At 43.6% G+C, this 26,834-nt stretch overlaps 1 protein-coding gene across 2 annotated transcripts in view; it reads right to left on the reverse strand.

Annotated features, from left to right (window-relative positions):
• ptprn2 (protein tyrosine phosphatase receptor type N2) overlaps nucleotides 1-26,834 on the reverse strand; it is a 771,544-nt gene that overhangs the window by 482,294 nt on the left and 262,416 nt on the right. Inside the window, exons 5-6 of one of the 2 annotated variants that reach the window (XM_052016228.1) lie at nucleotides 17,157-17,313; nucleotides 1,834-2,287 (exon numbers count right to left, since the gene is read on the reverse strand). In XM_052016228.1, the coding sequence (XP_051872188.1) occupies nucleotides 1,834-2,287; nucleotides 17,157-17,313 (611 nt within the window). Of the gene's footprint in view, nucleotides 1-1,833; nucleotides 2,291-17,156; nucleotides 17,314-26,834 lie in introns of both variants that reach the window. The other variant, XM_052016227.1, reaches the window with a different exon arrangement.

Consider the following 26,834-nt stretch of genomic DNA (forward strand, 5'->3'; position numbering starts at 1 on the left):
TGTCTACCTGCACTGCACTTTCTCTGTAACTGTATCTGAAATATTATATTCTGCATTCTGTCGTTGCTTTACCCTTGTACTACCTCAAAGTACTTATGTTTTGAAATGATCTGTACGGATGGTTTACAAAACTAAGTTTTTCACTTACCTCGGTACATGTGGACAATAATAAACCAGCACCCAATACCAATAATGGAAGTATATCCTAAGTCTCTTAATGTCAACGTTATGGGATTCACAATAGAACGCAACAGATAAGCTGACTCACAGCACAGTATAAATTTAAATTGGTATATTGGTTTATTATTGTCATATGTACCAAAGTACAGTGAAAAACTTGTCTTGCATACCGTTCATACAGATCAATTCATTACAACAGTGCATTGAGGTAGTACAAGGTAAACAGTAAAAGAATGCAGAATAAAGAGTTACAGTTACAGAGAAAGTGCAGTGCAGGTTGACAATAAGGCGCAAAGTCATAACAAAGTAAACTGTGAGGTCATGAGTCCATCTTACTGTATTAGGGGACCATTCAATAGTTTTTAGAACAGCAGTATAGAAGCCATCCTTGAGCCTGGTGGTACATGCTTTCAGGCTTTTGTATCTTCTGCCCGATGGGAAGGCGAAGAAGAGAGAACATCCAGGGTGGGTGGGGTCTTTGGTTATGCTGGCTGCTTTACCAAGGCAGTGAGGAGTATAGACAGAGTCCATGGAGGGGAGACTGGTTTCCGTGATGTGCTGAGCTGGGTCCACAACTCTCTACAGTTTCTTGTGGTCATGGGCAGAGCAGTTGCCATACCAAGCTGTGATGCATCCAGATAGGATGCTTTCTATGGTGCATCGATAAAAATTGGTAACGGTCAAAGGGGACACGCCAAATTTCTTTAGCCTCCTGAGGAAGTAGAGGCGCTGGTGAGATTTCCTGGTCGTGGCGTCTACATAGTTGGACCAGGACAGGCTATTGGTGATGTTCACTCCTAAGAACTTGAAGCTCTAAACCCTCTCGACCTCAGCACCATTGATGTAAACAGGAACATGTGCACCGCCCCCCTTCCTGAAGTCAATGACCAGCTCTTTTGTTTTGCTGACATTGAGGGAAAGGTTGTCGTCATGACACCATGTCACTAGGCTCTCTATCTCCTTCCTGTATTCCAACTCAACATTATTTGAGATATGGCCCACTATGAAATTTAGGACTCAAAAGGAGGGCATTTGGCCCATCATGTCCATGCCAGTTCAGTGCCACCTAATACTCATTTCCTGAAACCTGCTCCTTAGCTTACAATATAGCAAGTGCTCATCCAAATATGAGGAACAAATGCTGAACGTACCCTTTGATATGGAAACAATATATGATTTAAGGAAGTGCTTTATTCAATGTGGAGCATGTGCAGGGAACCACACTGAGATGTCCCTCAAAGCACTAATGATACAACTGAGTCCCAGTAAATGCATAGTGAAATACCTTACGTATCTAAGTTTCTTTCAAAGCAAAATTAGTGACACTGAAAATAGAACTCTCCAACGCACAGTATGATCTAATACTCTCTTTGACTGGCTCCAAAAGACCTTACAGGGGTTCATTGTACTGCAGTTGTTAGGCAGAGGCAGAGTGAAAAATCATAACAGAGTTGAATAAACACGTAAGAAAGAAAATAAAATGTAAATGTGTAGAGGAGAGTGAGAGGGGACTAAACAGATGGCTCAGTCAAAGACACATCTGTTGGACCAAATGGCTCCTGTGCTGTAACATTCCATGGTTCTATGATAAATAGCCTTTATAAACTGCAGATCTCTACAGTTAAATATATTCATTTACTTATTCCTTCATACCATCCAGGTAACTCAGTGGGTCTTTTCCACTGATCCTACTGGGTTTACGTGGCATCCTCTCCTCCTTCATTCCTCGGTGCTGGTCATCCATTTCCCAATCCGGCAGCCTGCCCCTGGCCGTGTTTGGCCCTTCCTCCTGTTCCTTCCTTGGTGCGGCCAAAGCTTCCTGACTCTGGACGTCTGGTTTGACTGACAAACGGACTCCCCTCTCAGCTGACTGCACTGCCAGCTTCCGCGCCATGTAATCCTCCAGCAGCGCTGCCAGCTGTGCCTTGTCAAGAGCTTCACTCCCAGGAGGGTCCTGCTGCTGCACTGGACTGAAGAGCTGAGGCTGCTGGTGCTTCTTGCCAGTGTACGGATGATGGGACGCAGGGAAATGGTCTGATGGTACTCGCCCTTGGACTCTGGGTGGGAGCTCTTCCGAGGAGGAGGAGGAGGACTGAATGGCCTCGCTCTGCTGCGAAACAAAAAGAAGGCAACGTGGGTTGCAAATCATCACATACTCCATGATTTTTCATTGAGATAATCCAGGATAACAAAACACAGAGTGTTATTTTTTAATCATTGACAGACAAGCTGGCATTTATTAGCCCATGCTGTATTATTCCATGGCACTATAATAGGTATTCACACAGACGAAGGCCTTTGAGAAAGAGCTGCTGCAGTCCTTAGAGTCATCCATCGGATCATATAACGCAGAATCAAGACCTTTAGCCCCTTGTGTTCATGTTGGTCATCATGTACTATTCTATACTAATCCCATTTTCCAGCACTTAGCCTGTAGCCTTCAATGCCTTGGGATTACACGTGCTCATCTAATGCTTTGTAAATCTTTCATGCAGAGGGTGCTTGAAATCTGGAACACACTGCCTCCACCAAAACTGTTCCAAACTTCAAACATCCTCCGGATGAACAATTTCTTCTTCGAGTCCCCTCCAAACCTCCTATTCCTTACCTTAAACTAATGCCCTCTGGTTACAGACGCTTCTGCCATGGGGAAAAGTTTCTTATTATCTACCCTATCTTTGCCCTTCAAAACTTTGCATGCCTCAATCAAGTCCTTCCTCAGTCTTCCCTGCTCCAAGGAAAGCAAGCCCAGCCTGTCCAGTCTCTCCACATAACTGAAATGCACCATCCCAGGCAACATTCTGGTGAACCTCCTCTGCACTCGCTCCAATGCTATCATGTCCTTCCTATGGTGTGGCAACCAGAACAGCTGTGGCCTAACCAATGTTTCATAATTGTGTACCATAACCTCCCTGCTCTTATATTCTATGCCCTGGCTAATGAAGGCACATGTCCCATATGCCTTCTTAACCACCTTATCTAGCTATGCTACTACCTTCAGGGATACTTGGACATGTACACCAAGGTCTCTCTGTCCCTCAGTACTTCCTAAAATCCTACCATTCATTGGTTTGCTTATTAGTCCTTGCAAAATGCATCACCTCACATTTTTCAAGGTTAAGTTCCAGCCCCCATTTCTCTGCCCTTCTTGGCATCAATATTATTCTGTAGCCAAAGACAACTCTCCACACTATTAACAACATCACCAATTTCTGTGTCATCTGCAAACTTACTAACAATACCAGTATTCATATCCAGATTATTATTCTCCCAGTTTAAGTAACCCCCCCCCCCACCACCAAACTTCTTCTCTTCTTCCCTTTCCTAGCCTCTTTTTTCCTACTCTTTTTTCTCTCCTTATGTTTGACCCATCCCCTGGTGGATCTGCTCTCCCCTCCTCCCCTGCACCTGCCTATCACTAACGCTTACCTGCAACTACCTATCACCACCCTCTGCCCACCCCGCCTCCCCTCTTTTGTCCACCTATCACTGCTCTGCCTTTCCCTCCTATATATTGGGCTTCCCCTTTTCCTACTTTCAGTCCTGAAGAAGGGTCCTGACCCGAAACATTGACCGCCTGCTTTTCTCCATGGATGCCGCCTGGCCTCTAAGTTCCTCCAGCATCATCGTGTTTTTCATCCAGATTCCAGCATCTGCAGTCCTTTGTTTCTCCAGATTATTAATGTATGTAATAAACAGCAGGATTCCCAGTATAGATACCTGTGAAACACCAGTGGCCACAAAATTCCACCCCACAAACAATCCCCCACCATCACCCTCTGCCTCCTATAACCAAGCCAATTCGAGATCCAATTTGCCAAATTGCCCTGGATCCCACAAGCTCTAACCTTTTGGACCAGCCTCCCATAAGGGATCTTGTCAAAGACTTTACTGAAGTCTATGCCAACTACATCAACCGTGCAACCTTTGAAAAATTCTAATTAGTCAGTCAGGATCTCCCCTAAACAAAGCCATGCTGATTATCCTTGATTAATCCCTGCCTCTCCCGATGAAGATTAATCTTGTTCCCCAGAATCCTTTCCAATAATTTCCTTACTATCGATCTTAGACTCACTGGCCTATAAGTACCTGGCTTTTCCGTGCTGCCCTTCTTGAATAGAGGTAGTACATTGGTGCCAGCCCCCGGTCATCTGGCACCTCTTCTGTGGCCAGGGAAGATCTGAAAATTTCTATCAGAGCCTCTACAATCTTCCCTCTTGCCTATACAGAGGTTATAGGGAAAATTAGTAGGGGTTGAGATTGCCGAGATTGAGATGGACTGAATGCGTTGCTTGGAAATATGGAAAGCTCATCAGGACCTGGGGATTTATTTACTTTTAAGCTTACTTTTAAGATATCTACCACCCCCTTTTCAACAACAATCTGTTATAAAATTCCACTTTCCCCCTACAGTGACAATGTTGTTCTGTATAGTAAATTCAGGTGGTAAGTATTCATTTAAGACCTCACCTTCCTCCTCTTGCTCCAACCACAGATTGCCACTTTGGTCCTGAATGGGATTTACTCTTTTCTTGCTAACCCTCTTGCCCTTAAAATACTTATAAAATTCTTTGGGATCTTTTTTAATGTTGCCCACCAATGCTATTTCCTGCCCCATCTTCACTTCCTCCGTTTTCTATACTCCTGCAGGGCCTCAACTGTTTCAAACTCTCTGCACCTGTCATTTTATCAGTACTTTATACATATCTTTCTTTCTTTACCCAACTCTCGATATCCCTTGTCATCCAGGGATCCTTGCACTTGCTGTCCTTAGCTTACAGGAACACGTTGGCACTGAACTCTCACTACTTCATTTCTTAATGACTCCCACCAGCTGCATGTGGATTTACCTGCAAGTATCATCTCCCAGTCCACTTTTGCCAGGTCCTGTATTATCATTTTGAAATTGGCCTTCCCAATCCAAGACCTTAACTTCTGGTCTACTTTTGCCTTTCTTCATAACAACCATATTATTGACAGAATTATGTTTACTATTTCGGAAATGACCTCCCACTGATATTCCCTCCGCTTACCTGGCTACAATTGGAGTCATAGAGTCATACAGCATTTCGGCCCAACTTGTCCATGCCAACCATGGTGCCCACCAAGCTAGTCTCATTTGCCTGTGTTTGGCCCATATCCCTCTAAACCCCTCCTATCCATGTATTTATCCAAATGTCTTTTAAATGTTGTTATTGTACTTGCCTCAACCAATTTCTCTGGCAGCGCATTCCATATACGTACCTCCCTCTGCGTGAAGAAGTTGCCCCTCAGGTCCTTTCTAAATATGTCACCTCTCATCTGAATCCTATACCCGCCAGTTTTCAGTTCCCCTTCCCTGGGAAAAGGACTATATTCGTTCACCCTATCTATACCCCTCATGATTTTATACACCTCTAATTCATACACTTCTAAGACATTCCCAAAGATTAAGTCAGTGTTTCCCACGATCTACATACTGGCTCAGAGAGTTCTCCCAGTGCACTTTAAAAACTCTGCCCCATTTATACCCTTCACATGAAGGCAATCCCAATTAGTATTGTCGTATGATTGCATTTGTTACATTAATGGCCAAGAGATCCATTCTATTTAAATGGAAGGACCCTATACCTCCTACCACATTTCAATGGTTTTCTCAAACTATAACATGTTTAAACTTAGAAAAAATTAGGAGTGGTACTGTTGATCCTTCGCTTAAATTTGAGAAAGTTTGGAGTCATTCAGTATTTCCATATGATATAATCAGACCTTTATCGAATCCCTTTCAGTAACCTTTGAATATAGAGGAGCGGAGCTAACAATATAATAATGTTTTTTTTAACCAAAGAAATAACAGTCCAGCCTTTTGTTTTTGAAGTTTTTGGTTTGCTTTTGTTTATTATTATTTTTTTTTAATTTGGGGGTACTGTTTTCATATAATTAAATTTCTTTTCAAATTCTTTTGTATCATGCTCACTTAGTAAGAGATTGGGAGAGTCAGATTATATATTTTACTCCCCATGAGTGTACATGTCAACTGTTATTATTGTAATCCCAATCGCTTCGCACCATGTGTATAATCACTAATGTTATGTATATTAATTTGAAATTTAATAAAAAGATTGAAAAAGAAAAGTATTGGGAAAATTAAACCCTCCTACTATTATTACCTGATTAACAATTCTCTACGATTATCTACACACAGAGTCATAAGGCTAGAGTGTTAGAGTTATACAGCATGGAAACAGACTCCTTGGCCCAACTTGACCAAGCCAACCAAGTTGCCTAACTGAGCTATTCCCATTTGTCTGTGTTTGGCCTATACTCCTCCAAGCATGACCTATCCATGTAACTGTCCTAATGCCTTTTAAATGTCATAACTGTACCTGCCTCTACCACTTCCTCTGACAGCTCGTTCTGTATATGCACCACCCTCTGTGTCCAAAGTTGCCGCTCAGGTCTCACTTTCCCCTCTCACTTTAAACCTATGCCATCTAGTTTTAGGCTCTCCTACCCTGGGGAAAAGACTTTTTGGCCCTGCATGATTTTATAAACCTTTATAAGGTCACCCCTCTGCCTCCCATGCTCCAGGGGAAAAAGTCCTAGCCTATTGAGCCTCTCCTTATAACCCAATCCAGTCCAGGATTTATATCCTTGTAAATCTTTTTAGCACACTATCCAGTTTAATGAGATGCTTCCTATAGCAGGGCAGCCAGAACTGCACACAGTACTCTAAATATGGTCTTATATAGCAGTCACTGCATCTTTTCTTCTGGATCTTCAACAAACTGTTTGGAAGCCTGTAGTATATCCCCAACAAAGTGATCACCCCTTTTGTTTCTAAACTCTACCCATATGGTATCATATGAAGAAACTTCCAGGACATCTTCCCTCCTAATGCAGTCACAGAATTCATGATTAATATTGGAATGGCATCTCCTCTTTTACATCCACCCTGTCATTACTGGAGATTCTATACCCTGGAATGTTGGGTTGCCAGCTGTGCCAACTTTCAACCTTGTCTCTCTTTAGTAACAATATCATATCCCCTCATGTTGATAAATACCCTCAGCTTATATGCCTTACTTGTCAGACTCTTGTGTTAAAATAGATGTACTCCAGCCTTGCATTCCTCCCATGTACCTTATCAAGTCCTTGTATGCTTTACCACTGGACTGAATTTGTTTTCTTCCTGTGACTGGCAGCCACCCATTCCCTCGCGGACTGTATTCCTTAACCGGCATGGTGACCACCTCTAAAAAGGTGCTACCTGAGTAACTCTCAGCCAGCGCTCAAGCTCTGAAACCTGGCACTCAGGCTCATCAAACTGATAGAACCACCTGCAAACATGGTCATCTTCATCTTCTGTTGAAGGTACTCACATTGAGTTCCAGGATTCTGACCCAGTGACGATAAAGAACTGGTGATTCCAAGTCAAACTGGTGTGTGACTTAGGGGGGAAGCTGCAGGTGGTGGTGTTCACATGCTCCTAAGCCTTTGTCCTTCTTGGTGGTAGAGGTTGTGGGTTTGTGGACTGCTGTTGGGAGTAGCCTGGATGAATAACTGTAGTGGATTTTGTAGGGAATACTCACTATAGTGCATCAGTGGAGGAGGAATGAATGTTTAGGATGGTGAATGGGGTGAAATCTATATTTTCAGACAATATAGAATTAGGCCAGAAACAAAAAAAACTGCTTTAGGAACTCAGCGGGTCAGGCAGCAACTGTAGAGAGAAATAGACAGTCAATGTTGCGGGTCGAGACCCTTCATCTGGACTCTGGATCTTTAGACAAGATAAGGGGTCCTGACTCAAAATGCCTACTGTCCATTTTACTCTACAGATGTTGCCTGACCCATTGAGTTCCTCCAGCAGTTTGTTTTTTTGCTCCAGATTCCAGCTTCTGCAGGAGAAGCTCCATAGAAGATGGCCATTCAGCCCACTGAATCCATGCCAGCTCTCAGAGGGTGGCACGGTAGCCTAGTGGTTAGCGTAATGCTATTACAGCACCAGCGATCAGAGTTCAATTCCCGCCATTGTCTGAAAGGAGTTTGTACGTTCTCCCCGTGACTGTGTGGGTTTCCTCCAGGTGCTCCGGTTTCCTCCCACATTCCAAAGATGTACGGGTTAGTAGGTTAACATGGGTGTAAATGGGCAGCACAGGCTCATTTGGCCGGAAGGGCCTGTTACCATGCTGTATAAATAAAGTTTTAAAAAAAAGTTTTGAAAGTTTTAATTCCCAACAATCCCATTCTCCCAATTATTTCCCTATATTTCCCTATAACCTGTTCTCCCTTACCTGCCCATCAACTCCCCTACAACCAACCTACACAAGGAACTATTTACAGTAGCAAATTAACCTACCAATCAGCATGTTTTAAGTAGACTGCTTTGGCCTGGATGCTGTCCAGCTTCAAGGGTTGGAGCTGCACTCATCCAAGCAAGATGAGTGCATTCAAACACACTTCTGACTTTTCACCATTTTTTCAGGAGACTTAGAGTAGACTGACAAGAAAGTAAATAGATATTAGGTTTATCCTACTTTATATAAGCAGAACATACTCAGCCAATGCTAGTAGTGCAATTGGCCTATAACCCATATAAAAAGGTCTATTTTCTAGGAAAGAAAGGTCTAAGGAGGCACGGCAGGGTAGCGGTTAGCGTAACGCTATTACGGGTTCAATTCCAGCCACTGTCTGTAAAGAGTTTGCACGTTCTCTCCGTGTCTGTGTGGGTTTCCTCCAGGTGCTCTTGTTTCCTCCCACATACCAAAGATGTATGGGTTAGGAAGTTGTGGGCATGCTACGTTGGCGCCGGAAGCATGACGACACTTGCGGGCTGCCCGCAGAACACTGTGCAAAAGATGCATTTCCTTATGTGTTTCGATGTACATGTGACCAATAAAGATATCTTATCTTACTTTATGTCCAATTGGTCTATGTTAAGATTCCACAAATGAGTTTTCCACAGCTCTACTGACCTACAGACAGCAATGAGTTGCAAAATCTACCTGAGCATTATGACTTCTTAGACCTTAGAGAGGTGGCTCAACCAATGTTATAGGCTAGTCTGATACTGCTGTTGATTATGACAATCTCCACAGGAGAAAGGAGCTTTGAACAGAAAACAAGCCACCGCTTTTGGAGCAGGACATGACTCAACCTAGGAAATAATCATTTTTGAGAAATGGGAAATGGAAAAGCAGGCAGGAAAGGCAGAGCCAAGGTGTGACTGAGGATTCTTTGACCTCTTGCTTTCTCAGTCCACGTAATCATTGGAAATGATAGCTACATCAGGCTAACAGCAAATGGGCAAATCTATAGAGAACTGTCAGCTACCTGCAGTCCATGTGTTGGTGCGTTCCAGACCTGCGTGCCTACACACTGCAGCACAGAAGAATGGAGGTCAAATGAGGCTGCATCTTCGAGTTCTCGCCCTCCTCTGGAGTCACCATTAGGTCCATGGGCTTTCCATGAACCAAATGGCTCTCCTTTCTGGATCTTGCCAGCAATGTCCACTCCTACTATCGTTAAAGGATGCTTTCTGTCTGGCCCCTCAGCTATATAACGGCCACGCCTGGCACATCAAGCACTGTGGTGGGATTTCAACCTATGTCTCCAGATGAACGGTACAGGCCTTTGTCTGTTAACCACTTGGTTGTCATAGCCTCACATTCTTTTTTACCCATTTGGTTATGAGATGCGGACATTTCTATAGGGTCATCAACCTTCATTCTAAAGTAAAGTGAATGTATGTGGTTTCCTTTTTACTGAGTGAATAAATTATATTCATGTTATAATAATTTACATCATTTTATAAATGAATTTATTTTTAATTAACTATTAATGATTTTTATTTTCTAATTTTCCCCCTACTTGTTTCTACATGTCTACAAGTATCAGAGACATTCGGAAGCAGTGAAGGGGCTTTGAAGCCCGAAGCTGTCAGGGAGCCAACAGGGTACCCGGAGGCTAGGGCCTCAGTTTTAACTGCCTGAAACCTAGTTGGCCCTCGCGGCCATTTGGAATGTCCCTGGCAGCAAGGCTTTAAGGGGCAAGATTAGTGTGGCTGTGGAAACAATGTGAGGTGCATGCCGGACGCAGTGACACCCAGTCCATTATCAGCTTTGACAATGTTTCCTCGAAGATGACGCCAATGATATGGATGGTCAAGTACAATCCAGGCTCATTCTGTATTTGCTCTAATAGTTATTGTCCTTTCTGTCTTCACTGCAATGTCAGAGCAAGCAGATTCCTCTGCAGTAACTGCAGCCAGCACCATGCCACAACCCCAATGTATGGCATGCAGTGACAGAGGGACTTCCACTTGGGCATGTTAACAGAGAGGATGAGGCACAGTAGAACAAGAGCAGGAAGAAAGCCTCTCGACTAAGGACAGTCAGAGGAAGTTGATGGTCATGTAAGAGAGAATCAGTTGACGGGAAATAGATGGGAGAAAATGCTGGACTGATGGGAATGCTCTGAATGCCGGCATAAATGCAATGGACCAAAGGACCTCCTTTATGTCACAAGAAATTATGAATACGAATGGTCTGTCCTCCAATAGCAGCACAGTGGACAACAATCTCCTTGTTTCCATAGGAATATGTTACCACACTTTGTGTGTAAAGAGGTTGAATTTCTACCTGTGATGTCCACATTCATGTTTTCTGCTTGCCTGTAGGCTTCTGGTATTTTGATATGTAATGTCAAGTTTGTGCATCAATTCTTCCTCGTTGGTTAGATCTCTGGGGATGAATTTTACTTTACTTTCACCACTGTGAAGGAATCTGGCAGGACGTATTGATCACACACTTTGGAATCTGCCCAATTTCTTTCCTATTAAAAGTCAGCCAGGTTCTACAAGGGTGGACGATCAAATTGACCAAGTGTAAATCGACCCCTCTGTACTTAATTCTTCTCTAATTGGTTCATTTGGCTACCATCTCTATTGTTATTCATCAGTTCTATATGCAAAACCTTCCTCCAGTTTTAATTTTCTCTGCTAACAGTGCCAAGCAGCACAATGTAGTAGAAAACAATTCCCAGTGATACAGACTGCTTGCTAATACCCAACCATGCATACACAGAGAATATCTTTTGATTAAATAATTCAGCTAAAAACTTGTGTGTTCAAGTCCCACTCAAGGCCTTCCATCTCGTATAGCAGAAGTGGTGCATTGGATTTTTTAAATGTACTCTTTCAGAGGCAGTGGAGATTGCTGGCAAGATGCGTGGCATTTATTGTTCACCCCTGATTACCCTCACAGACTGGCGGAAAAAGCCAACAAGTCAGTGGTCTGGAGTCACATATAGGCCCTGACAGGATAAGAATGACAGATTCCCTTTCCCATTCCCTGAAGTCTATTACTAAATTAGTTGAATTTTGAAGAAAACTTAGTGGTTTAATTGTCACTGTAAAGGAAAATAGCACTTTATTCCAGATTTATTTAATCATTTAAATATCCCTGCTGAAGTGGTGGGATTTGAAGTAAAGTATCCAGCTAATTGGTCTGAACCTCTAAGTATGAGTCCAGTAACTTAACTCTTACACTACCAGGGCATGATTGGATGTCTAATGTCTAGCAGAGCCAGTCAAGCAGTTTCATATCCCATGACAATGAGTGAGGAAATGAAATTATACCAATCATGTGGGCAACAAATTAATGAACAATCTATCGAAAAGCAAAAAAAACTAAAGGTACTGAAAATCTGAATTAAAAACAGAAAATGCTAGATATATTCAGCAGGTCAAGCAGCATCTTTTGAGAGAGAAACTGAGTCAATGCTTGAGGTCAATGAACTTCCATCAAACCTAAAACGTTAACTCTGCTTCTAATTATTCAGCGGCCTTCCTCCTGTCCGAAGGATTAGGCTGCATTCAAGTCATTGCAACTGAAGCTGGATGGGTCCTTCCTGAGAGTTATCCTAAATATATTACATTTTATGCTACTATTATTCTAAACGTGAAGGATGCTCATGAGCAAGGAAAGAAAAAGACAATCAATTCAGGTCAATGTTGTGGAGATGGTATTAAGTATTGCACAAAGGAACAAAAAGTGGTGAACGTGCATACTCCACGAATGGTATTGGAATGTTTAAGGATTAAAATTAAAGAGACCAATAGGATTTTTGCACAACCAGCACAGTTTTCAACAAAGCGAAACAGCCTTTGGAGTGGTGGACACTTTTGGTGAAGGGAAGGAGGTCAGCTGGGTATAAGAGACACAGACATCTTAGAAACCTTTCAAGTCAAAGGTGGAGTTATTGTGGCAATTGTTTCTAGAAGGAATCTCCCAGTTCAGTGAGCACAGATTCTGACAATAAGTAAAAGTAAGAACGCTGGAGACACCCAGCAAGTCAGGCCACATCTGTGGAAAAAGAAACAGGGTCAACATTTCAGGTTGGTCTGCTCTCCGATGCGATTTCCATCTGTCTCTTTCGCCTGGTTCACACTCCGTGGTGTCTCTTCTCCTCCTTGTCTTTGCTAAGGTGTTGACCAAAAATCTTTAGGGTCTCCAACCCGAAACATTGACTCTGTTTCTCTTCCCACAGATGCAGCCTGACCTGCTAAGTATTTCCAGCACCTTCTACTTTTGTTTTAGATTTCCAGGATCTGCAGTTTTTTTTCTGATATTCGATCTGTGGAGAAACAGACTGGAGAAATGTTTCAGGTCAAAGACCTGTCATTCAAATCACTTTGAATGAAAGGTCATTAACCTGAAATGTTAATTATGTTTCTCTCTCCAAACTTGTATGAGTATTTCCAGCACTGTGCTTTATCTCAGATTTCCAGCTTTCAAAGCATTTTGCTTCTGAAGATAGAGAGGATTGTGGGGTCAACACATGTACTTTAGGGTCAAAGGCACTGAAATTGGGGTGTACAATGGCTGGAGAAGGTGTTTTGAATCGCAGGAGAAGGTTGCAGAAAAAGAAAATAACATGGATAAGGATCTTACAGTCAAATCCCTCAAATAGAGTGAGGAAAGGCAGAATATGAATATAAAGCACTTAGTCAAAGAATCATAGAGTCATAGAGCACGGAAATAGACCCTTCAGCCCAACTGATCCATGCCGATCAAGGTTCCTATTTAAGCATTTGACCCATATCCCTCTAAACTTTTCTTATCGATGAACTTGTCCAACTGTCTTTTGAAAGTCGTTACTGCACCTGCCTCAACCACTTCCTCTGGCAGCTCACTCCAGATACATAGACAATAGACAATATAGACAATAGACAATAGGAGCAGAAGTAGACCATTCGGCCCTTCGAGTCTGCACCGCCATTTTGAGATCATGGCTGATCCTCAACAATCAATATCCTGTTCCTGCCTTGTCCCCATATACCTTGATTCCCCTATCTATAAGAAACCTATCTAGCTCCTTCTTGAAAGTGCCCAGAGAATTGGCCTCCGCTGTCCTCTGAGGCAGTGCATTCCACAAATTCACAACCCTCTGGGAAAAGAAGTTTTTCCTCCCCTCTGTCCTAAATGGCCTAGCCCTTATTCTTAAATCATGCCCCCTGGTCCTGGACTTCCCCAACATCTGGAACGTATTTCCTGCCTCTATCCTGTCCAATCCCTTAATAATCCTGTATGTTTCAATCAGATCCCCTCTCAATCTTCTCAATTCCAGCGTGTACAATCCCAGTCTCTCCAACCTCTCAGCATAATACAGTCCCGACATCCCCGGAATTAACCTCGTAAACCTACGCTGCACGCCCTCTGTAGCCAGGATATCCTTCCTTAACCCTGGAGACCAAAACTGTACACAATACTCCAGGAGTGGTCTCACCAGGGCCCTGTACAAATGCAAAAGAATCTCTTTGCTTTTGTACTCAATTCCTCTTGTAATACAGGCCAACATTCCATTAGCCTTCATCACTGCCTGCTGCACTTGCTCATTCACTTTCAGTGACTGATGAACAAGGACTCCTAGATCCCTTTGTATTTCCCCCTTACCTAACTCCACACCATTCAGATAATAATCCGCCTTCCTGTTCCTGCTCCCAAAGTGGATAACCTCACACTTATCCACATTAAACTTCATCTGCCAAGTATCTGCTCACTTACCCAACCTATCCAAATCACCTTGAATTCTCCTAACTTCCTCTTCACATGTCGCACTGCCACCCAACTTTGTATCATCAGCAAACTTGCTAATGTTATTCACAATGCCTTCATCTAAATCACCAACATAGATCGTAAACAGCTGTGGTCCCAGCACCGAGCCCTGTGGCACCCCACTAGTCACGGCCTGCCATTCTGAGAAACATCCATTCACCCCTACCCTTTGTTTCCTATCTGCCAACCAGTTTTCTATCCATGTTAATACCCGCCCCCCAATTCCATGAGCCCTAATTTTACCCACCAATCTCCTGTGTGGCACTTTATCAAATGCCTTCTGAAAGTCGAGGTATACAACATCCACTGAATCTCCCTCATCTATTTTCCTGGTTACACCCTCAAAAAACTCCAGCAGATTAGTCAAGCATGATTTGCCCTTAGTAAATCCATGTTGACTCGACCCAATCCTATCATTGCTATCCAAATATGCCGTTATTTCATCCTTAATAATGGACTCTAGCATCTTCCCCACCACAGATGTTAGGCTAACTGGACGATAGTTCCCCGTTTTCTCCCTCCCTCCTTTCTTAAAAAGTGGGATAACATTAGCCATTCTCCAATCCTCAGGAACTGACCCCGAATCTAAGGAACATAGGAAAATGATCACCAATGCATCTACAATTTCTAGAGCCACCTCCTTTAGTACCCTGGGATGCAGACCATCTGGACCTGGGGATTTGTCAGTCTTCAGCCCCATTAGTCTACCTATCACCATTTCTTTCCTAATGTCAATCCACTTCTGTTCCTCTGTCACCCTCTGCCTTTTGTCCATCCTTACCTCTGGGAGATTTCTTACGTCTTCCCCCGTGAAGACAGATCCAAAGTACTTATTAAATTCTACTGCCATCTCGCTGTTTCCCGTAATAATTTCACCCGATTCGGTCTTCAAGGGCCCAACATCGTTCCTAACTAACTTCTTTCCCTTCACATACCTAAAAAAGCTTTTGCTATCCTCCTTAATATTCCTGGCTAGCTTGCCTTCGTACCTCATTTTTTCTTCCCACATTACCTTTATAGTTAAATTCTGCTGCACCTTAAAAATTTCCCAATCTTCTATCTTCCCACTCAGCTTGGCTCTGCCATACTTCTTCCTTTTTAACACAATGCTATCTCTGACTTCCTTTGTCAGCCACGGTGGCCCCTTTTCCCTCTTTGAGTCTTTCCTTCTCTGGGGAATAAACTGATCCTGCACCTTGTGCATTATTCCCAAGAATACCTGCCATTGCTGTTCCACTGACAATTCTGCTAGGATGCCCACCCAGTCAACTTTAGCCAGCTCCTCCCTCATGGCTCCATAGTCTCCACGCTCCGTGTAAAAAAACTTGCCTCTCAAGTTCCTTTTTAATCTCTCTCCTCTCACCTTAAACCTATGCGTTCCAGTCCTTGATTTCCCAACCCTGGGAAAAAGACTGAGTGCATTCACCCTATCTACACCCCTCATGTTTTAATATACCTCTATAAGATCACCTCTCAGTCTCCTACACTCCAAGGAATAAAAACCTAACCTGTCCAAACCTCTCCCTATAACTCAGTCCCTCAAGTCCAGGCAACATCCTTGTAAGTCTTTTCCGCACTCTTTCCAGTTTAATAATAATTTCTTATAGCAGCGCAACCAAAACTGAACACAATCGTCCAAGCGAGGCCTCACCAGCGTCATGTACAACTGCACCATGACCTCCTAACTTTTATACTCAATGCCCTGACTGATGAAGGCTAGTGTGCCAAAAGCTTTGTTCCCACACCGTCTACCTGTGACTCCACTTTCAGGGAAAGTGGAACGTTTTCTCATAAACTGGGCCACAAAGTAACTTTCTGCAAAACTTTCATACTGCTGTAATGCGTAAGAAAAATCCAAGGAAATGCTGGGAACAGTCAGACGGTCAGGAGGCAACTATGGAGAGAGAATAAAGGGTCCATCAATACTTTGTTGCTGGGGAGAGGGAAAGATAATATGTGTTCAGATGCAGAGAGTTTTGGTGGGGGGTGGTGGGATAAAGAATGAAAGGGAAGATCTGTGCAGGATGGATTACACAAGAACATAAGAAATAGGAGTATGAGTAGGCCACCTGGCCCATCAAGCCTGCTTCGCCATTCAATAAGATCATGGCTGATCTGGCCGTGGACTCAGATCCACCTACCTGCCTTTTCCTCATAACCCTTAATTCCCCTACTATGCAAAAATGATGAGATGCATGACAGGGTGAGGAGAAAGGAGATGGGGATGGGACAGGTAACAAAATGGAAGACCAGTGTACAAGAAATCTGCCCTTCCCATTTGCACCTCTTCACCATTTGTTTCCCTACTTCTCCTCTGTTGCCTTAAACCATCAAGATAGAGGCTCTCAGTTCTGCTGAAAGATCTTTGGCCTGAAATGTTAACATTCTCTCTCTCCATGGTTGTTGCCTGACCCGTTGAATATTTCCAGCATCTTCTGGTTTTATTTCAGATAACCAACATCTGTGGTATTTTGCTTTTGTACCATGATGGATTTTATCATTTAATCTCTGCTGACATTCACCCGACCGCAGACATTCCTTCTGGTTTTCTCCTCCCCTCTCTCTGTTCTCCGCCACTTGAACCTTCTGGAGACTTGATACAATTCTGACTTCTTCTAGTTCCGGGGAAAGCTCCTCAACCTGAAATGTTAACTCTCTTTCTCTCCCTGCAAGTGCTGCCAGATATCCTGGAGTTTGACTTTGTTATGCTCTGCCTGCTTCCCAAGACAACTGTAAGGTGTGCAATTCCTTCCATTAAAAAGAACCATTGCTGCTATATATTGTAACATGTTTTATAGTTTTCAGTGGTAGTAACTGTCAAGGGCATTTATATATTACTGACCATTTTAAAATGGAATAATGAAAATCAATACTAACCTTGTCAGTTCTGGTCTTATGAGATGGCATGGGATTATCTGGTTGGGATAAAGCGCTGAGAAACTGAAGATATTGATGGAGGGACTTGAATCTTTGCAGGTCACCGTCTTCTGCCCCTTCATAATTTTCCTCACTTGCCATTTTTTGCTTTGTAGCCCTAAACAATTAAGAATTAGCAGTCACGTGAGTTAAACTGCAAGTGACATTCAAGCAATGAGCTGCAACAGTTCAGCATTAATTGATTGAGCAAGTCACTGCACACCATAAAACACAACAGACTTCACTCAGCAACTAAGAGGCCACGGTTCTGACACAGCCTCAGCCCAAAGCATTTGATTCACAACAAGGATCTTAATTTCATCTTTTAGTCTTGTCTTAGAGTGATTTCCTAGAGGATGCCTAATGTTTGGAATTACTTATCTGGTAGGTGGATGAGGTTGTTTAGTTTCATCAAATCTTCCTTTTCCCTGTGCTCTAACTCCCTGTGACTACATGGATTTCCTCTGGGTGCCCAGGTTTCCTCCCACATCTCACATACATGCAGGTTAGTAGGTCTAATGGCTACCACAAATGCCCCAAGTGTGTAGGTGAGTGGTAGAAGCAAGTTGATGAAAATGTGGGGAGAATAAAATGTGGGACTGATGTAGGATTAATGTAAATGGGTGATCAATAGTCAGTGTGGACTTGGTGAGCTGAAGGACCTGCATCTCTCTACGACTCGTTGACACTATAACAAGCTAGTATTCACAGCCCATTAACAAAATAAACATAAAATTCTTACAGGGCTTCAAAGGGTAAATACTGAGATGCTGTTTACCCTGGCTGGAGATTCTGGAACTAGTGATCCTGCTACCAAGATCAGGGGTCAGTTGTACAGGACTGAGATGTGGAGGACCTTCTTAATTGAGAAAGTTGTGAGTCTCTGGAATTGCCCTCTCCAAGAAGCAAGTTCTTCCAAATCCATGAGAAGGATGAGGACAGCAGGCACCCGGGAACACCACCATATCCAGGTGCTACTCCAAGATGCTTCCCATCCTGATTTGGAAAATAAATTGCCAGTCCTCCATTGTCACCGTGTCTCACTCCTGGAACTCATTCCCTAGCAGCACTGTGAAGCACCTTCACCAGAAGCACTGCGTGCTTTCAGAAGTCTTTGATTTGAGTGTAACCTCAACTCTGCATCCTCATTTGCCCATGATAACCTTTTATCCCCTTGCTTATTGAGTGTCTATCTACCACTGCCTTTACGCAAATGCTAAGTTCAAGTTTATTGTCATTGAATGTTTCCAAGGATGAGGGAATTTAGTTATAAAATTAGTTTTGAGAAGCTGGGGTTGTTCTCTGAGCAGCAATGAAGGTTAAGAGATTTGGCAGTGGTGTCTGTGATTATCCTAGATTTAGCCAGGGCAGATGGAAAGATGCAGCTCCCACTCGTGAATGGTTCAAAATTTTTTTTGATATCTTTATTAATCACACGTACATCAAAACACACAGTGAAATACATCTTTTGTGTAGTGTTCTGGGGGCAGTCTGCAAGTGTCGTCATGCTTCCGGCGCCAACATAGCATGCCCACAACTTCCTAACCCGTACGTCTTTGGAATGTGGGAGGAAACCGGAGCACCCGGAGGAAACCCACGCAGACACGGGGAGAACGTACAAACTCCTTACAGATAGTGGCCGGAATTGAACCTGGGTCGCTGGCAAGGGATACAGAGAGGAAACAAGGAAAACCTTATTTACACAGAGTGGTAATGATCTGGAATTCACTATCTGCAAGAGTAGTGCACAACCAGAATCGATCAGAACTTTCAAAAGGATAATAAGTTTCAGCCTCCTTGGGAAAGAGAGGGGTAGGGAGTGAATGGAATTGATGAGATGGCTCTACAGAAAACTGGCACAGAACTCATAGCCCAAATGGATTCTTTCTACGCAGTTACAATTCTATGATTACAATTTCTGGACAAATCAAAGCGAGGGACTGGATGTAGATTTGATTGAATGGAAGAAAAGGCTCAAGGGGCCATTTAGACCACACCTGTTTTTATGTCTTAATGTTCCAGCAGAGCTCCTGTGTAAGCTACAGGCAGGATTGTGGTAAGATAGGATCAAGACATCCATCTAGTCTCTTGACAGCCAGTTAATAAGGCTCGATGGGTGGAAGATGTAGCAGAAGAGAAGCACAGCATCACAGGTCAGCACCTTCACTAAATTTGATCATATTATATAAAAGTGGCACAATGTTTAGTCAGTCTGCATGCAGAGGCACAATGGATTTTTCTCCATAACCTGACAAGGAGAACCATTGGACAATTATTGGGATTAGTCATTTTCACTGATGAGCCTCCTTTTTCTCACACTTTCCTGGGGTTTTCCAAGCATTTTCTCCTTATATGTCTGCAATGGGATGGGGGCAGGGGGGCAGCTAATAAAGTCATCATTAGGGTACAGAAAGGAACTATTCAGCCCATTGAATCACTGCAGACTCTAAGTAAGTCAATATTCCAAATTTTATGCCCCCACTCCTTCCCCAGAGCCCTGCAATTTATTTTCTATCAAATGCCTTTTCAGTTCATTTTTGAGGGCACTGATTGATACAGCCTGTAAAGAACAAGCCAGTGACCACACTCAGTGGCATGACATACGAGTTAGGAGCTGGAGTGGGGTCACATGGGATCTCAAGACTGCTCTGCTATTGAGCTAGATCATAGTTGTTCTGCGACTCCATATTCCCACCTACCTGCGGTAGAATTACACCCTTTCCTTATCAACTATCTATCTACCTCTGCCTTAAAGATATTCAAAGACTGTTTCCACTGTTCTTTGAGGAAGCGAGTTTCAAACGCTCTTGAGCTTCTCAGCGGAAAACAATTCACAGTTTAGAATTATTATTCTTCCAAATTTATTGGTTCAAGAAGAATTATTACTCCTACTAGAAACAGAAAGGAAACCGCAATTGTTGAGAAATATTTTTGCCTCTCAGCCTTCACAAGGGTGATAAATGAGAAATAACTGACAAGAGACAGGAAAGGGACACCATGTACAGGAGCAAAAGGGAGACGTCACACATGGAATGACACAGCTGAATCCAATAGGGGCAGACATACTCGGATTTCAACCACAGATGAAATGGCTTCTGATGATTATCTGTCATACGTGAAAGAGAATGAATGAAATTATAATGGAACTAGTTTATATTCCCTTCTTGTTTCCAAAGAAACTTACCATGAAGATCGATCAAGCTCCCCATATGGGACTTAACTGTTCTTCAATATTTAATGGTATAATTTCTTTCATGTTTATGCCAAACATCTTTTTGTTCACAAATCAAAATTTGTTCAAAGCTTTGTGCAGGATTTAACTGTTTGAGGATCTGCAGAGGTACTGCTTGGGGATTACTGCAGAGGTACATGGAATATAGAACACTACAGCACAGGAGCAGGCCCTTCAGCCCACGATGTCTGTGCCGACCATGATGTCAACAGGAACTAAGCCAATCTGCATGCACATGGTCTATATCCCTCCATTACCTGCCTGTTCATGAGCAAGTACCTCTTAAGCACTACTATTGTATCTGCTTCCGCTGGCAGCGTGTACCAGACACCTACCACTCTGTATAAAAACTTGCCTTGCACATCTCCTTTAAACTTACCCACCCCCCCCACCTTAAAATAAGATAAGATTTCTTTATTAGTCACATGTACATCAAAACACACAGTGAAATGCATCTTTTTGCGTAGAGCTTTCTGGGGGCAGCCCGCAAGTGTCGCCACGCTTCCGGCGTCAACATAGCATGCCCACAAGTTCCTAACCTGTACATCTTTGGAATGTGGGAGGAAACCTGAGCACCTGGAGGAAACCCAGGCAGACACAGGGAGAACGTGCAAACTCCTTACAGACAGCAGCCGGAATTGAACCCGGATCGCTGGTGCTGTAAAGCGTTATGCTAACTGCATTCCCTTTAGTATCTGACATTTCCATCCTGGGAAAAAGACTCTGGCTCTCTACCCTATTTATTCCTTTGATAATTGCATCAATTTCTATCAGGTCTCCCCTTAGCCTCTGACGCTCAAGAGAAAACAACCCAAGTTTGTCCAACTTCTCCTTATAGCTAATCAGGAATATTTTGTTGTGTGTGTCTGAAATATTCTGAGTTTATTATCTTAAAGTGCGATTGTATTTTACTTGTAAACATTTTGTCTTTAAAGAAACATTTCTAACTTCCTCCTATTGTGGAATGCACTACCAGCAGAGGTTGTGGGAGCCGATACATTAGGGACATCTAAGAGACTCTCCGACACATGAATGCCATGGATGAACTGGGAGATCCACTCCCTACTGAAGGAGAGGACTGCTGCACACAAATCTGGTGATCCTGATCTGTACAAGAAATCGAGGTATGACCTTCGGAAAGCTATCAGGGATGCCAAGAGGCAATACCGACTCAAAATAGAGTCCCTGACCAGCCGTCAGTTATGGCAGGGCTTACATGCCATAACAGGCTACAAGACAAAGTCGGGCTGCATAGTTAACAACAGCGCATCCCTTCCTGATGAACTTAATGCATTCTATGCGTGTTTTGAACAGAAAGGAAGTGGATTGTCACCATCCACCCTGACAGCCTCCAATGCAGCTGAACCTGTGATCACAGTGGAGGACATAAGATCAGTCTTCCGGAGAGTGAACATGACGAAATCACCTGGCCCAGACGGTGTCCCTGGCCGTGTGCTCAGATCTTGTGCTGATCAGCTGGCAGAAGTATTTGCGGACATATTCAACCTCTCCCTGCTTCAATCTCAGGTTCCCACCTGTTTTAAGAAGACCACTATCATCCCGGTACCGAAGAAAAGCAAGGTAACATGGCTCAATGACTACCGACCAGTGGCTCTGACATCCACCATCATGAAGTGCTTTGAGAGGTTTGTCATGGAACGCATCAGCTCCAGCCTCCCAGACAACCTGGACCCGCTGCAATTCACCTGTCACCGGAACAGGTCTACAGCAGATGCCATCTCCCTGGCACTACACTCAGCTCTGGAGCATCTGGACAGTAAAGACACCTACATTAGACTTTTGCTTATTGACTACAGCTCTGCCTTCAGTACAATAATCCCAAGCAAGCTTGTCACCAAACTCCGAGACCTAGGACTCAACACCTCCCTCTGTAACTGGATCCTTGACTTTCTAACAAACGGACCGCAATCAGTGAGGATAGGCAGCAATACCTCCGGCACAATTATTCTCAACACTGGTGCCCCACAAGGCTGCGTCCTCAGCCCCCTACTCTACTCCCTATATGCTCATGACTATGTGGCCAGATTCTGCTTTAACTCCATCTACAAGTTTACAGATGATACCACCGTTGTAGGCTGTATCTCAAACAGCAATGAGGTGGAGTACAGGAAGGAGATAGAGAGCTTAGTGGAATGATGTCATGACAACAACCTTTCCCTCAATGTCAACAGAACAAAAAAGCTGGTCATTGACTTCAGGAAAGGAGGCAGTGTACATGCACCTGTCTACATCAATGGTGCTGAGGTCGAGAGGGTTGAGAGCTTCAAGTTCCTGGGAGTGAATATCACCAACAGCCTGTCCTGGTCAAGTCATGTAGATGCCACGGCCAAGGAAGCTCACTAGCGCCTCTACTTCCTCAGGAGGCTAAAGAAATTTGGTTTGTCCCCTTTGACCCTCACCAACTTTTACCGATGCACCATAGAAAGCATCCTATCTGAATGTATCACAGCTTGGTACGGCAACTACTCTGCCCAGGACCGCAAGAAACTGCAGAGAGTTGTGGACATAGCCCAGCGCATTACGGACACCAGCCTCCCCTCCTTGAACTCTGTCTTTACCTCTCGTTGTCTTGGCGAAGCAGCCAGCATAATCAAAGACCCCACTCACCCAGGACATTCTCTCTTCTCTACTCTTCCATCAGGTAGAAGATACAGGAGCCTGAGGGCATGTACCACCAGGCTCAAGGACAGCTACTACCCCACTGTCATAAGACTATTGAACGGTTCCCTTATACAATGAGATGGACTACGACTTCACGATCTACCTTGTTGTGACCTTGCACCTTACTGCACCGCATTTTCTCTGTAGCTGTGACACTTTACTCTGTACTGTTATTGTTTTTACCTGTACTACCTCAACGCACTCTGTAGTAACTCAATGTAACTGCACTGTGTAATGAATTGACCTGTACGATCGATATGCAAGACAAGTTTTTCACTGTACCTTGGTACAAGTGACAATAATAAACCAATACCAATACCAAATGGAGGGCTATGTGGGAGGGAAGGCTAGATAGATATTAGAGCAGGATAAAATGTCGGCACAACATCGTGGGCCGAAGGGCCTGTACTGTGCTGTAATGTTCTATCGTACTGGTGGAATTTTTTGACATCTTATGAGTATTCCAGCTTTGCAGTAATCCCAGTAAATGTGTCATAGAAACATAGGAAAGTACAGCACAGGAACAGACCCTTTGGCCCACCATCTCTGTGCCGACCATGATGCCAAATTAAACTAATCCTATCTGCCTGCACATGCTGCATATTCCTCCATTCCCTGCCTGTTAATGTGTCTATCTAAATGCTTGCTAAACATTGGTATCATATCTGTTTCTACCACCACACCTGTCTTCGCGTTCCGGCACCTAACATTGTCGGTGTAAAAAACTTGCTGTGCAAATCTCCTTTAAACTTTCCCCCTCACTTTACAGCTGTGCCCTCAAGTGTTTGACATCTCCACCCTGGGTAAAAGACTATGACTATCTACCCTTTCGATGCCTCTCATAGAGTTAGAACATGGAGCATTACAGCACAGGACAGGCCCTTTAGCCCACAACGTTGTGCCGACCTTTTAGCCTACTCTAAGATCAATCTAACCCTTCCTTCCCACATACCCCTCCATTTTTCTATCATCTATGTGCCTATCTTAAGAGTCTCTTAAATATCTCTAATGTATCTACCAGCACCCCGGCAGCACGTTCCACGCACCCACCACTCTCTGTGTAAAAAACTTACCTCTGACTTTCCTCCAATCACCTTAAAATTATGCCCCCTCATGTTAGCCATTTCCGCCCTGAGGAAAATGTCTCTGACTGTCCACTTGATCTACGGCTCATCATCTTGTGCACCTCTATCAAGTCACCTCTCATCCTCCTTCTCTCCAAAGAGAAAAGCCCTAGCTCACTCAACCTATCCTCATAAGACAAGCTCTCCAATCCAGGTAGCATCCTGGTAAATCTCCTCTGCACCCTTTCTAAAGCTTCCACATCCTTCCTATAGTGAGGCGACCAGAACTGAACACTATCTTCTAAGTGTGGTCTAACCAGGGTTTTATTTATCAGGTTACCTCTCAGCCTTCAATGGTACAGAGAATATAATCCAAGTTTGTCCAACCTCTCCTTATAGCTAATACATTCCAATCCAGGCAGTATCCTGGTAAACTTCTTCTGCACCCTTTCCAAAGCCTCCACATCCTTCCAATATTGTGGACAATACTACACATGATACTCCAAATGTGGCCTAATCAAAATTTTGTACAGCTGCAACATGATTTCCCAACTTGCCCCAACCAATGAAGGCAAACATGCCAATATGTTTACTTCACCACCCCATCCACTTGTGTTGCCACTTTCAGGGAGCTATGGACCTGCATCCCAAGATCCCACTGTACATCAGTGCTCCCAAGGGTCCTGCCATTTACTCTATACCTTCCCTTATACTTGACCTCCCAGAGAGCACCACCTCACACTTGTCGAGATTAAGCTCCATCTGCCATTTCTATGCCCAAATTTCCAACTGATCTGTATTCTGCTGAATCTTTTGACAACCTTCCTCACTATCCATAATTCCACCAATTTTTGTGTGGTCCGGAAATTTGCTACTCAGACCTACATTTTCATCCAAATCACTAATATATACTACAGACAACAGAGGTCCCAACACTGATACCTTGGGGAACACCACTGGTTACAGACCTTCAGTCAGAATAACACACCTCCACCACTACCCTCTGTCTTCTCTGGGCAAGCCAATTTTGAATCTAGCCTACCAACTCACCATCGATCCCATGTGACTTGATCTTCAGGACAAGCATACCATGAGGAACCTTGTTAAAAGCTTGACTGAAGTCCAGGTAGACAACATCCACTGCCCTACGCTCATCAATCTTCTTTATTACCTTTTCAAAAAACTCAATCAAATTTGAGAGGCATGACCTCTGCCACACAAAGCCATGCTGACCATCACTAATAAGTCTATGCCTTTCCAAATCAGAGTAAATCCTGTCCCTAAGCAGTGTCCTAAGACCAACCGTCATCAATTGCTTCATCAATGACTTCCTTTCATTGTAAGTCAGAAGTGGAGATGTTCGTTGATTGCACAATGCTAAAAATTGATTCACGTCCCCTCACCAAATGCAGATGTTTATGCAGCAAGACCTAAACTATAAACAGGCTGGCAAGTTGCATGTAACATTTGAGCCACACAGCGCCATATAACTACCCTGAAATTCTAACCATCACCATGTTCCACGGGTTCCATGGTGAGTTGGTGGGTTGGATTCAAAGTCGGCTTGGGTCATAGAAGACCAAGCGGCAAAAGGGTGTTATCCTGACTAGAGGTCTGTGACCAGTGTTGCTCCACAAGGATCAGTGCTGGGACCTCTGTTGTTTATAAGTTATGATAATGATTTGGATGAAAATGCAGGAGCTCTGACTAGTAACTTTGCAGATGACACAAAAATTGGTGGAATTGCGATACTTGGAGGATTGTGTGCAGTTCTGGTTGCCTAGCTTTAGGAAGGAAGCCATTAAGCTGAAAAGGGTGCAGAAAAGATCCACAAAGATGTTACTGGGACTGGAGGGCTTGAGTTATAAAGAAAGACTTGATAGGCTGTGGCTTTTATCCCTGGAGCGTAGGGAGTTGAGGGGTGACATCATCGAGGTATATAAAATTATGAGGGGCATAGGTAAGGTGAATGGTCACAGTTCTTCTTTCCAGGGCAGGGGAGTCTAAAACTAGAGGACACAGACTTAACGTAAGAGGGAAAACTTTAAAGGAGGCCTGAGGGGCAACTTTTTTGCCCAGAGAATGGGGGGTATGGAATGAGCTACCAGAGGAAGCTGTAGGGGCGGTATAATTACGACGTTTAAAGGACCTTTAGATAGATGCATGGATAGAAAAGGTTTAGAGGATATGGGCCAAACGCAGGCAAATGGTACTAGCTCAGGTAGGCAACCTGGTCAGCATGGACGAGTTGGGCCAAAGGACCTGCTTCTGTGCTGTATAACCCCATGACTCTGCAGTGAGGAAGGTTGTCAAAGGATACTGCAGGATATAGATCAGTTGGAAATTTGGGCAGAAAAATGGCAGATGCAGTTTAATCTTGACAAGTGTGAGGTGGTGCATTTTTGGAGGTCAAGTGCAAGAGGAAAGTATACAGTAAATGGGAAGACGCTTAGTAGCATTGATATACAGAGGGATCTTGAGGTTCAAGTCTATAGCTCCTTGAAAGTGGCAACAGAAGTGGATAGGGTAGTTAAAAAGGTATACGGCATGCTTGCCTTCACTGGTCAGGACGTTGAGTATAAAAGTTGACAAGTCATGTTGCAGCTATATAAAACTTTGGGGAGGCCACATTTGGAGTATTGTGTGCAGTTCCGGTCACTG

Source organism: Pristis pectinata, chromosome 5, assembly GCF_009764475.1.
Source record: "Pristis pectinata isolate sPriPec2 chromosome 5, sPriPec2.1.pri, whole genome shotgun sequence".
NCBI classification, from domain to species: Eukaryota; Metazoa; Chordata; class Chondrichthyes; order Rhinopristiformes; family Pristidae; genus Pristis; species Pristis pectinata.